Here is a 13,454-nt window from a genome sequence, read left to right on the forward strand (position 1 = left end):
ATTTTTGCTACTTTATCATTACAACTTATTAGCATAGTTTAAAAAGAAAGGTCCACTTTGATCCTATAGTTCAGGATTGGATAATTTATGGCCATGGACCATATAATATCTCGAGCACCCCATTTCCAACCCTCTCTACCAGCATACCTGCAATGGCCAATTTTCAGGAACACAGTTTCAGGCCATCTTTAAAAGCTTAGGTAATATTTTAAGGATAATAATAATAATAAACTTTTATTTCTAGACCGCACCCTTTCCTAGGCAGGACTCGGGGCGGTGTACAGTCATGTTAAAACCATATACAAATACATAGACATGAACGTAGACGTAGACATGGACGTAGATGGAGGAGGAAAAATATACTGTGGTTTACCCCTCGTGGAAATGTGCCCGCCAGGTTATCGAGCATTTCACCAGCCTCGGGCCCAGGGAAGGGGCGGTGGGGTAGCAGTGATTATCCGGGAAGACTTAGAGCCGAGAGAGTTCACTGTGCCACAGACATCCGGGTGTGAGTCCCTTGTCGTGAGATGGGGCCCAGGGAGGCAGTTGGGCCTGCTGATAGTATACCTGGCTCCTCGCTATACGTCAGCGGCCCTGCCTGAACTCCTCGAGCTGATCTCATCGGTGGCGGTTGAGACCCCCAAACTGTTAGTGATGGGGGATTTTAATCTGCCGTCGATGGGAGAAGCGTCTGAGGGGGTTCGGGAGTTCATGGCTTCCATGACAACCATGGACCTGACCCAGTTAATTCAGGGCCCTACTCACGAGGGAGGCCACACGCTGGACCTTGTCTTTGTCTCTGGCCAATGGACGAGTGATCTGGGAATAGGGGATCTAGCTATTATTCCCCTGTCATGGTCGGATCACTCACTTCTCCGGCTTGACTTCCCTGGTGCTACCCCCCACCGCGAGGAGGCGGAACCGGAAGGCATTAGATGGTTCCGCCCCAAGCGCCTGATGGAACCAGATAGGTTCCAGACGGAGCTTGGGCCACCTCCTGTGGATCTGACCCGCCCTCGAGTAGAGGACCTGGTAGACGCATGGAACAGTGCAACTACCGGGGCCCTAGACCGGGTGGCGCCTTTGCGGCCTCTCCTGCGGCGACGAACCACCCTGGCCCCTTGGTTTACTGAGGAGCTAAGGGTGATGAAACGCCACAAGAGACGCCTAGAGAGTCGTTGGAGATCCTCCCGTTCCGAATTTGACCGAGCACAGGCACGAGCCTATTTGAGGACGTACCTTGTGGCACTAAGAGCGGCCAAACGTCAATATTGTGCCGCTCTTATTGCGTCCGCAGATAACCGCCCTGCCGCCCTGTTTCGGGTGACTCGCTCCCTCTTGTTTGAGAGACCGCGGGAAGCCCCTTTACAGGGCAGAGCAGAGGAGTTTGGGAAATATCTACAGGACAAAGTCGCTCAAATCCGGATGGGATGGGCCCCTTTCAGTGGTCCATCCCATCCGGATGGGATGGGCCCCTTTCAGTGGTCCAGTAGAGACGCCCGTGGCGAGTCTTGAGGGACCGCTTTGGGAGGAGTTTGACTCGGTTGCCATCGAGGATTTGGACAGGTTGCGTGGACGTCTGCGACCCACCACATGTTTATTGGACCCGTGTCCCTCCTGGCTTGTACTGGCATCCTGGGAGGTTACGCGCGACTGGCTCCTGGGCCTAGTGAACGCCTCGTTGGGTGAGGGATCTCTACCGGCCGCCTTGAAAGAGGCGGTGGTGAGGCCCCTGCTCAAGAAGCCTTCCCTGGACCCAACGGACGTAGCCAATTATCGTCCTGTCTCCAACCTTCCTTTTTTAGCGAAGGTTGTAGAGAATGTGGTGGTACAGCAGTTCCCACGTCACCTGGAGGAAAATGATTATCTAGACCCGCGCCAGTCCGGCTTCCGACCCGGGCACAGCACGGAGACGGCCTTGGTCGCATTGGTTGATGATCTCTGGAGGGCCAGAGATAGGGGTTGTTCCTCTATCCTGGTCCTATTAGATCTCTCGGCGGCGTTCGATACCATCGACCATGGTATCCTGTTGCACCGGCTAGAGGGGCTGGGAGTCAGGGGCACCGTTTTACGGTGGTTTGGCTCCTACCTCTCTGACCGGACGCAACGTGTGTTGGCAGGGGAGCAGAGTTCGACCCGGAGGTCACTCACATGTGGAGTGCCACAGGGATCGGTGCTCTCGCCTCTCCTGTTCAACACATACATGAAACCGCTGGGCGAGATCATCCGTGGCTTTGGGGTGGGATATCATCTGTATGCTGATGATACTCAGCTATACATTTCCACCCCGAACCACCCCAATGAGGCCGTCGAAATGATGTCCCGGTGTTTGGAGGCCGTACGGGTCTGGATGGATGGCAACCGACTAAAACTCAACCCTTCCAAGACGGAGTGGCTGTGGCTTCCGGCCCCCCGGTTCAACCAGGTGCTTCCATCTCTGGCCATTGGGGGCGTGCAACTAGCCCCCATGGAACAGGTGCGCAATTTGGGCGTCCTCCTAGATGCCCGGCTGTCCATGGATGACCATGTAACAGCCGTGGCTAGGGGGGCGTTCCATCAGGTCCGCCTGATGCGCCAATTGCGCCCCTTATTGGACCGGGATGCCCTACGCACAGTCACCCATGCGCTAGTGACGTCTCGCCTGGACTACTGCAATGCTCTCTACATGGGGCTTCCCTTGAGATGGACTCGGAGACTACAGTTGGTCCAGAACGCGGCCGCGCGGGTGATTATGGGGAGGTCTAGATACTCCCCTGTAACACCTCTCCTGCGCGAGCTGCACTGGCTTCCTGTGGTCTACCGAGTGCGTTTCAAGGTTTTGATTATGATCTTTAAAGCGCTTCATGGCATAGGACCTAGTTACATGCAGGATCGCATCCTGCCCCACACATCCCTACGACCAATTCGCTCACACAGAGAGGGAGTTCTCCGGGTGCCGTCCGCCAAACAGTGTCGGGGGGCGACATCCAGGAGCAGAGCCTTCTCTGTGATGGGCCCAGCCCTGTGGAATGACCTCCCCCGTGACATCAGGATTATTTCCGATCTCCGCTCCTTCCGTGTACAGTTGAAGACCCACCTCTTTCAATCATCCGGCCTGGCTCAACCGTAATCTTTTCATATTCCTCCTGACTGTCTTTTTTAAATTTTAAATTTTTATTGTATATTGGGTTTTTTATTAGACGGGGCATGTTAATGGTTTTAATTTGTCTTAATGTTTTAATCTATTACCTCCTCCGTGCATGTATGTCCTTGTATATATGTATGTTTATATATGTCTTAATGTACGCCGCCCCGAGTCCTGCCCGGAAAGGGAGCGGCTAATAAATCCAAATTTATTATTATTATTTATTATTATTATTATTATATGTACAATTCTTAGTTAAAATACAGATACAATTAAAATTCCCTTAAAAAAATTCCCCAATAAAATGTTTGCCAGGAGGTGGAAGATGGAACTATCAATCGGCTAAGCAAATACATATATCAATTATGGAACTATCAATCGGCTAAGCAATACCATATACAAATACATAGACATGAACATAGACGTAGACGTAGACATGGACGTAGACGGAGGAGGAAAAATATACTGTACAATTCTTAGTTAAAATACAGATACAATTAAAATTCCCTTTAAAAAATTCCCCAATAAAATGTTTGCCAGGAGGTGGAAGATGGAACTATCAATCGGCTAAGCCAGCTAGTCGGAACAGGTGAGTCTTGAGCTTCTGTCGGAAGGAGCGGAGGTCATTAGTAGTTCTAATATCGGGAGGGAGGTCCTGATATTAGAAGGAGGAGGTCATTAGTAGTTAATATCGGGAGGGAGGTCCCGATGTCGGAAGGAGTGGAGGTCATTAGTAGTTCTAATATCGGGAGGGAGGTCATTCCAGAGGGTTGGGCCCATCACAGAGAAGGCTCTACTCCTAGGCATCACCCGCTGGCACTGCTTGGCGGATGGCACCTGGAGGAGTCCCTCTCTGTGAGAGCGGATAGGTCGTAGAGATGTATGAGGTGAGATGCAGTCCCGCAGGTAACTAGGTCCCATGCCATGGAGCGCTTTGAAGATAGTAACCAACACCTTGAAACGCACCCGAAAAACCACAGGCAGCCAGTGCAGCTCGTGCAGGAATGGTGTTATATGGGAGTATCTTGATCCTCCCATGATAACCCGCGCGGCCGCATTCTGAACTATGATGAGAATAGTAGTGTTTTCCATAGGCTCCCCACTCCTTTTTAATGGTTATTCCTCCCCTCAAAGGCATAACACCTTTGGCCAAACTCCTTACAGTGACATAATTACATTATATCTATAGTAGGTTGGGAGACTAATTTGGAATCCCTGCACATCAGATCTGCCACCACTTATATCTACTTTCCATAATTTGGTCAGCTTCCAAATATTTAGATTTCATTCCTACAATTGTCCAGTTAGCGTGTCAATTGCTAAAAAATCTGGGAGATGAAGTTCATACAGAAAATATTGCCAAGTTTGTAGAAGAATATTTTATAAATAATATAACATTAGTAGAGTGTATGAATTGTACTGAATTAAATGTCCATATCATAATGTCATAAAAATGAAATTTAAATATCTAAAACTCAAATACAATAAACAAGCATTCAATTTTTTCAAATTTTAGTAAATAAAATGTAATTTTCCAACCTGTAGCAATATACACGCCAGTGGTGGGTTCCTACCTCTTTGGACTGGTTTGGCCGAACTGGTAGTAGTTTGGCGGCCTGGGTTGCTGGAACCGGCAGTGACCCAGGCCTGCCATGCCCCCAAACTGGTTCTCCAGGGGGCGCCATAGGTGCCACCATCTTATTTTTCACTTCTGCGCATGCGCATAACATTCCGTGCATGCACGTGCAGTGCACATCAAGCACACCCATGAGCGAACTGGCAGTTCCACCCCTGATACATGCATCTTGTATGCAGAAAAACAACCAGAATAAATAATGTTCATCACTTACTGTAGCTCCATGTTTATCTATATAAGCTTGAAATGTTCCTGATTTGTAAAAGGGTATCTAAAACAAGCAAAAAATAAGTTACAACATATATATTCCTTTTAAAACTTTTTTGTATTTTACTTGTTCTTTGAATAAATCCTTCTGAAACATGAATCCTTTAGGAAATACAATTGAAAGGCACTTTTTCTACTATAGGGCAGGCCCTTGGCAGTTTTCATTTAGATTTTCTTAAATAGAAGAAACTCATTTAATACTACTGTTAACATGTCAAACATTGAAACCAAATGTAAAATCACTGAGCATTTAGTCTGAAAAAGAACTTCTATAAAGTATGTAAGAAATCAATAGAGACAAATCAGAGGTTCTGATATATAAATTTGAAAATATAGCCTTTAATAACAGGAAAATAGGGAGGAACTATTGAATAAATAAGTTGACTGATGCAAAGTTGTGATAAGATTCAGGGCACATTCACATAGAAGAGATTTCACTACCCCCCACCTCATTTGTCTGTCATAAGCCAACCACTGAAGGCAACCTTATATGATTTGAATTTTAATTTGCTTCAGAACTCTGTGACCAACAGAGCTATTTAAAAAAGTGGAACTCAAACACTGGTTCCAACCCTTTAACTACCACAGCCTCAGAAATTAAAAAAAAACCCTCTTAAATGAAAAACCATAGTACATAAATGAAAAAAAAATAGTTTGCCTTTGGACCTTTGAACGGACATTAAGTATGTATACTTCCGTTTCTAATTACTTTTGGAAATTGCTGCTTAACTGCTTTTCAGCTATTCGAAACATTTGGATCATGTCTGATTGTACCTGATGAGTTTTTTAAAATCCTTTTTAAGTTTCAACTACAAGTTTAACAACTTAACTTTTTAAAACAGCAAACGAACAGTAAAAAGGCAATTAAAACTTTGATTTTAGAAATTTCTGAATAGTTAAGGGTACCAATATTACCCTTGTACCCTAAATTTAATTTTGGAATTAATTATAAAGAATTCTTCCCATAGAAAAATGCTTTTGTTTTGATTTTTTTTAAAAACAGAAGATTTAAACAATTTGACTCTAGTCTAGAGGGAGTCAAAGATTACAATTAAAGGACAACACAAAGTCCACCAGTAATTACAGAATGATGCAAAATATTTTAACATTGGACATAATGAAGGATATTTTTAAAAAAATTGACTCTGGTGTTAAGTGATATCTGCCTGCCTGAAATTTTGTCTAAAATATGCTATGGAGGGAGAACACATTTGGTTTTACAAAACAGTTTGTTAAAGTTTAGAAGAAACTCATGAGAAAGAACAAAGAAAAAATGAAGATATCAAGTTCTACAACATTATTTGAATGGACACAGACTAATATGGTTAGAAGAAATGAAAGGAATATAAAGTTGGTTTATCTGATCAAAGTTAAAATAGATTTTATTTTTTCTGCTAACCCTTAATAGACTTTTGCTGGCATCAAGACTGAAATAAGAATGCTTTGTGGATTTGTTTATAGCTGGATGGAATATGGGAAGAAAAGCTCATCTGTTGTATTTTAAGAGGAAGTGATAAGTTGCTAAAATTGTCTTTATTTATTGTGAGAATAGATGAGGTCACTTCTTTATTTATTTCTTTTCTTTACCTTTACTATAGTCTTATTTTCTTTTTCTCTTTCTCTATTTTCCTTTCTTTTTTGCAGCTTTGGTTCTTTTCCTCTTTTTTCAAGTTTGTATTAGTTTTTACTGTATAATCTTATAAAGTATAATTAGTACAGTAATATTAAGATTATAATCTTAATATCATTACTATAAAAAGAATAATGCAATTTTTAGATGAAATCAAACCTAACATTAACAGGGATTATGAAATCAATCAGAAGCATTAAGATTGGGTTTCATGACAAAGTTAGACATATTCTTTCCTTAATATGTTAAATTGCAGCAGAAGTTGAGCAAAATGTTTCTGCAATCAGCATTTGAGAAATAAAACCAACATAAAATCAATCTACCCAGTCATTTTGTTCACTAACGGAGAACAAGATGAAATTCAAGAGACATGTAACACACAAGGGAGAGGAAGACTAAAAGGGCAGATGAAGAACAAAAATAGTATTGTTTGCTATTGATGAATAAAGAAAAACAAAAGGCTGATCAGGGGTATTTTATAATAGATAAAATATGTTATGATCAATATTGTTAAGTTCTTAGATCCCTTTTTATCACTTTAGTATAAATTGAGGTGAGAAATACATTTCTGCTTGCCTTCAGTAGGCTAAAAGGGGAAAAATGCTTTTTGAAATAAAGCACTCTATGTGAGACATATGTGAGTATGTGAGAACTTCCTATTGACTTTAAATTTTTAAACTGCATAAACTGAAACTCTTATTATTTTAAATTAGTAACATTAAGTATTTCTGACCGTCATAATCACTGAAATTTGATTCAGTGTTCCAGGAACAGGCGAAGAAATTATACCTTGACACAGCAGCAGGAGTTGCCTAAGTAAAATATTAAAAGCTTGTCACTAATCTTAATAATTATATACTTTTAATTAAGATTTGTATATAAGGCACGGAACCCTCAACAGATTCCTTTAAAATTTAACATTTTTTTTCTTTGACAACAGAGGGAAGTAATAAAAATAAACAGATAATCATACAAACAGTAATATATTAAATTTACTAGTTACTAATTTACCATTAAACTAATTTTTCTTTTTCTTGACCCTACTAAGTTTGGAATGCTTCCACAAGCATTAAAATTAATGGCCCTTGGCCTGTCAAATTAATAATCTCAATGATAGCATTCCGTCCTCAAAGTTTTATCTCCGAAAGGAAAAAATACTACGCCCCTTTAGTAGAGTTTAAAAAAAACTTTAACAGCTTAAATATCTTCTAATAATGAAAGCAAACATCATGAGACATAGAAAATAAGCAAGAGTAAAAAAAAATGTTCCAATGAACTCTGCTGTTCTCATTATTCTACCATGTTCAACCTTCATATTCAATATTCAGCTTCTATAAGAGGTCACACAGAAAAAGGAAAGGAAATAAAGCAATGCCATTTTCCAGTGTCTTTACTATAATTGGCCATTTAACAGTCTATATAGCTCGCCAAAATGATTTTTAATATAATGGAATATCAGCCATCCCCCAAATATAAAAATCCTGACGTAGGATTGTATGTAAATTTTACTGGTCCAGTTCTAAAACAAATTACACCAGCAAACTGAATAACAAAAATTGATGAAAAGCTGATTATTCTATTGAAAGTAGAATTTGAATAACATTTACAATGTGACACTGTGAGTTTGATACCCATGAAGTAGACTGTTAAAATATGAACCGTATTTAAGTATGCAATGAATGGTTACAGTTTGAGATACAACTACTATGTTATGCTTCTAATGCAACTTAACATTGACAGAAATAAGAGTCATTCCTTATTTAATTATAACAGCTGTTCATTTTAAGGGTGGTTTACCAACAGCAATAAATGCAGTAAAAGTACAAAAACTCCCCACACCACCCCTACCCCCCTTTAACAACAACTTTATTGGCTTTGGTCTCACTCTACTTCAGTGCTTGTGTAAAAACCAGCTTTTCAAGGCTTCTCAGGACAGTGATGGCGAATCTTTTGCGCTTGGTTTGTCAAGTATTTATCAAATGCCTAACTTCACTCTGCTGGCTTGTCTCACCCATACACGTATCCCAAACAAAAGAGAAACATTTCTTTTAAAAATTATATTAATTAAAAACACGCCAATGATGTGTGGTACTATGTATTATATAAAGAAATGTCCAATCATTACAAAAATAAAATATATGTAAAACAAACTCATTTTTGGAGAGTTTAGAGGCCGCACAAGAGTACACCCCATTTTCATGTGGCTTCCACAGCATCACCCCCATAACAGAAAGGGGCAGGCTTTAAAAAAAGTTATTTTCAAGTGTTGGTGAATCTGGTGGGTCATCCAAACATCATGGCATGTCACCTTTGACACATGGGTCATAGTTTCACCATCACTGGTCTGCCTGCCATCTGGTAGATGCCTGTCAGATTTCAGGAAGAAGGGTGTAATTAAGTAAGATTCTGTGCTGACAATGCTTTTAATCAAAGTATGGTAAACATAAGCAATGTGTCATCCTCTATTTTACAATTTTTTTAAAAAAAACTGAATCTATTATGAATTTTACTTGCACATCTTCCATTGTTCTGTTCTAATTTCAGTTGCTGCCAGTTGAGAACTCAATGTAATCTTCACAGCATAAAGCTTCTGCAGGTCAGGCAGACTGCTGAAAAACAGTGACTGACGTCTAACATCATTCATTTTGTTTTGCTAACCATGAGAAAGTAATCAAATCTGTAATATAAAAATGTGATTATAAAAAGATGTAAAGATATGATACAATTCAAACTATTAGAAAGTTATTTTTAATGTCATTCTCTTTGATAGTGAAGTTGGATGTTTGAGTGTACCGTATTCCCCCGAAAATACGACATGTCCTCATAATACATCCATGCCACATTTTTCTGGTGGGCAAAAAATATAAGCCCCCCCCCCGCATATAAGCCCCCTGGACAACCCCCCACCTCCGGCTAGGCAGAGCGCCGCTCACCAACCCAGTAGTATCCCGAAGGTGCCAAGCTGCGGGAACCTGGGGAAGCAAAGGTGATCGCATTGTTTGGCACCTTCGGGATACTGCTAGGTTGGTGAGCAGTGCTGTGCCCAGCTGAAGAGGGGGGTTGCTGGGCGGCTGCTCTCTTGCAAGTGGGTTCCCAAAGAGCGGGGCACAGCCTCATGGGCAAATGGCTGTGTTGCGCTGTCGCAGCAGCGCAACACAACAGCCATGAAGCAACCATGCTCACGAGCAGCCACCCGGCAAACCCCCTTTGCAGCCGGGCACAGCGCCATTCACTGACCTAGGGGTATCGCCAAGCCACGTGAGCGCCTGTTCGCCGCTGCCTGGCTCCCACAGCTTGGCACCTTCCAAATGCCAGTGAATGGCACTCTGCATGGCTGGAGAGGGGGGTTGCCCGAGCGGCTGTTCTGCTCTTGCTCACCCACCTCCCAGCCTCACGATGCATGGCCCAGCTCTCATTACGGAGCCAGGGCACTTCCGCCGCCACCATCCCAGCCTGGCTTTTTTCACGGCTTCCAACCCAAGTCTTTCGGCAGTGGCCGCTCTGGGCGCATGCTCTATGGCAGCTGGTCCACAACCAACTGGGCGTGCGCCCAGAGAAGCCACTGCCGAAAGACTCGGGTTGGAAGCTGCAGAAAAAGCCAGGCTGGGATGGAGGTGCCAGCGGAGATGCCCTGGCTCCGTAATGAGAGCTGGGCCATGCATTGTGAGGCTGGGAGGCGGGTGAGCGAGAGTGGAACAGCCGCTCGTGCAACCCCCGTCTCCAGCCGTGCAGAGCGCCATTCACTGGCATTTGGAAGACGCGATACCCCTAGGTCAGTGAATGGCACTGTGCCCAGCTGCAAAGGAGTTTGCCGGATGGCTGCTTGTGAGCGTGGTCGCTTCATGGCTGTTGTGTTGCCCTACTGCGACAGTGCAACACAGTCATTCGCCCATGAGGCTGTGCCCGGCTCTTTGGGAGCCCTCTCGCAGGAGAGCAGCCGCCCGGCAACCCCAAAACAATAAACCCTCCTCCCATAATAAAGCCCAAGCCATATTTTGTAGGTAAAAAGAAAATAAGACCCTGTTGTATTTTCGAGAAAACACAGTAGTACTTATCAATATGAAACATGGTGTTCTAAGCATAAGATGTCCATATATCTGGAACATACATATAATTGTATTAACTTCCCTCTTTAAACTTGGAAGGTTATTTCGATGAATTGAAATAAATTATCCCAAATGCTACTTTCTTTTCCTTCTCCCCAGAATGACCCATCAGCATATAACACAGAAATGCAACACCAATTTACTGTTTTCTTCATTTCTATTACTTTCAAAATAAAACTATTCAAGATACTTGTCCAAATTCGCTGAGTCCTTGTAAGGATATTCTTATAATGTAAATAAATTATGGCATTTGAATGCATTCTCACTTGAATGTCACTATGAAATATAATTATGAAGAATACTTTGTCACTGTACTTTTGAGAATTTTAAATAAAATGAAAGTAAGTGTAAATGTTCTATCTTCAATTAATCAGTCAAACCAAATCAAAATCAGATCAAAATATTCTTATTTTATTCTATGCCTAAATTGGATCATTTTAATAAATTCCTTTAGTACTTCAGTATATGACATTTTGAAATTATTTGCAAATGGCTCAAAGTATATTTTAACTATTCAGAAGCAAGTCCTATTCTTCAACTCATAAAGCTAGTACTAATGGTAACCCATTGATTTGGTTGTGGGAAGCCAGCAGGAGGTTGCCTTGCTTAATGACCATTGTGGTTAACAATGGTAACTGGGCCTGCAGGGACTGCTGTTGCTAAGCGATGCCATCATAGTTTATAACAGTGACACTAAGCGATGGAAATTCCAATCTCAATTCCTGTTGTAAGTCACGGTCTACCAGTACTGTGTAGGTATAAGTAGTCTTCACTTAACAATCACAATTGGTACCAGCAACTGCATCACATGCAACATGGTTGTTAAGTGAGACATCATATGATTCTTTCGGTTCTATGACATCAGTTCTGCTGTGGTTATTAAGCATCACATGACTCCGAGTTGCAATTTTACTGCTGGCTTCTTCATTGACTCTGCTTGTTGAAAGCCAGTTGTAAACATGCAAATGGTTGTAAATTCCCCCAGGTTCTGGAAAGGACTGGTTTTTCAATTACAGAAATGCGTTAGGGCCTCTTCAGAAACAAAAGTCTTCAGGGTATAACTGATTAAGATCCTATAATTTCAGGCAGTAGTGCAATTGGCTGGAAAGTACTAATCATTTAATTAAGGTCACAAAGCTGAGTTTGTTAACTTGCCCAACACTTATTAGGGAAGTACTGCACCAAGGACAAAGGATGCTCAGGAAGAGATAGCAAGTTAGATATCTGAAAAGCTGAACAATATTTGATCATGCCAGCTGGATGGAGAACATGAGGACAAATAAAAAATAAATAAACAACTTCTGTTGAAGTTGCTACATTTATGACTATCATTTTCAGTCGTAAGTTCCATCTGTAGATCTTACCACACAGATTTTAAAAACTGAAGCAAAGTTTATTTGACTCTGTTAAAATAATTATTTCATCTAAAAAGTTAACAAAATACGTAGAACGTCAGAAACAATCTTTGTTTCTCAGAAGTGTGAGAGAAAAACGTGATGAAAAGCACTCATTCTTTTTCTTCTCTCTCTCTCTCTCTCTCTCTCTCTCTCTCCAAACAATGAGTATTACAAAATGTGGTAACCTTAGAACTGCTAATTTAGAGTTGTTTTAACTTTTTTTTTGTCTTCAGGCCTAAACCTGACAGCCTGGGAAAACCTGAAGAACAGGGAACTAAGCCACATAGCTTTTGCTTCTCTTCCTACAAGATAAGCTGGGAGCCTTTTCTTCAAAATACATTTGTTGATCAGAGGAACACTAAGTACCGGTAATGAATAGTTGTTTAATATGGCTGAATCACCATAGGTATAATAGGAACCTCTTTCTGCTTAAAAACACAATTTTTAATGCTGAAAAAAGATGGTTACTTTTGGGAACTTGTCACATAAATAAATATTTCCCACTAAGTAAGTGCCTAAATAGCCTAGTTTGACTAGAAGGACATGTTCTGCATGGAGTTTGTGAAATCCATTTAAAGATTATATCAAGTTGATGGATGAGTCACAACTGCCTGAAAGTCATGATAGGAAAATTGCCACTGAAGAACAATATCAATTAGGAATCGGAGAAAGTTATTGTACCGTATTTCCAGCTCCAAAAGCGCTGGGGGAAAATATGCACACAAGAAACGGATTATCTTTTTAAAAAACGCGGGAAAATGTCGTGAGGCGAAAGAAAGGGCTACGCCTGGGATGGCGCACAATGGAGGTGAGCAATGAAGACAGAGGCAGGAGTGAAAGACAAAGGCTCAGAGAAGGAGAAAACCACGCGGGGAAAGTCATCGATTTGACTTTCTGACTAAAAAAAAACAACCCGTGAGCTTCTATCTGTTACAGATCTTAACTCTTCCTTTCTCCGCATTCTTTTTGTTTCCTTGCACTTCAGGTTTTCAGGTTTTTCTGTTATGGCCCGAGGCTCTCAAAGAGAGAGGAAAAGTACGCACGGATAGGAATGGCGATTTAGCAAAACCGAATGTATGGCAATGTATGTATATATTTAGAAAAAGTATCTGTGGTGCAATTCAGTGCCACGTACAAATGGGTAAGAGGTCAGCACTGACTTGTAACGCAGCTCCGGATTCCGCTGAGCTGCCGGTCCAAAGTTCACCAGCACGTGATAACCTTCGGTCTTGGGGCAGCCTCGGGGCACGACAGAGCTGGGCACGGAAAGCGGAATTACGCAACCTTTTCCCTT

At 41.9% G+C, this 13,454-nt stretch overlaps 1 protein-coding gene across 1 annotated transcript in view; it reads right to left on the bottom strand.

The window, feature by feature from the left end:
- LOC309392259 (uncharacterized protein C18orf63) overlaps positions 1-9,301 on the bottom strand; it is a gene marked incomplete at its 5' end in the record, with an annotated part of 29,145 nt that extends 19,844 nt beyond the window's left edge. Inside the window, 3 exons of the mRNA XM_081953302.1 lie at positions 4,975-5,031; positions 7,391-7,469; positions 9,168-9,301. Coding sequence (XP_081809428.1) covers positions 4,975-5,031; positions 7,391-7,469; positions 9,168-9,301 — 270 coding nt within the window. The remainder of the gene's footprint in view (positions 1-4,974; positions 5,032-7,390; positions 7,470-9,167) is intronic.
- Between the last annotated feature and the right edge of the window lie 4,153 nt (positions 9,302-13,454).

Source organism: Natrix helvetica (genome assembly GCF_964273705.1).
Source record: "Natrix helvetica genome assembly, chromosome: 4".
Taxonomy (NCBI): domain Eukaryota; kingdom Metazoa; phylum Chordata; class Lepidosauria; order Squamata; family Natricidae; genus Natrix; species Natrix helvetica.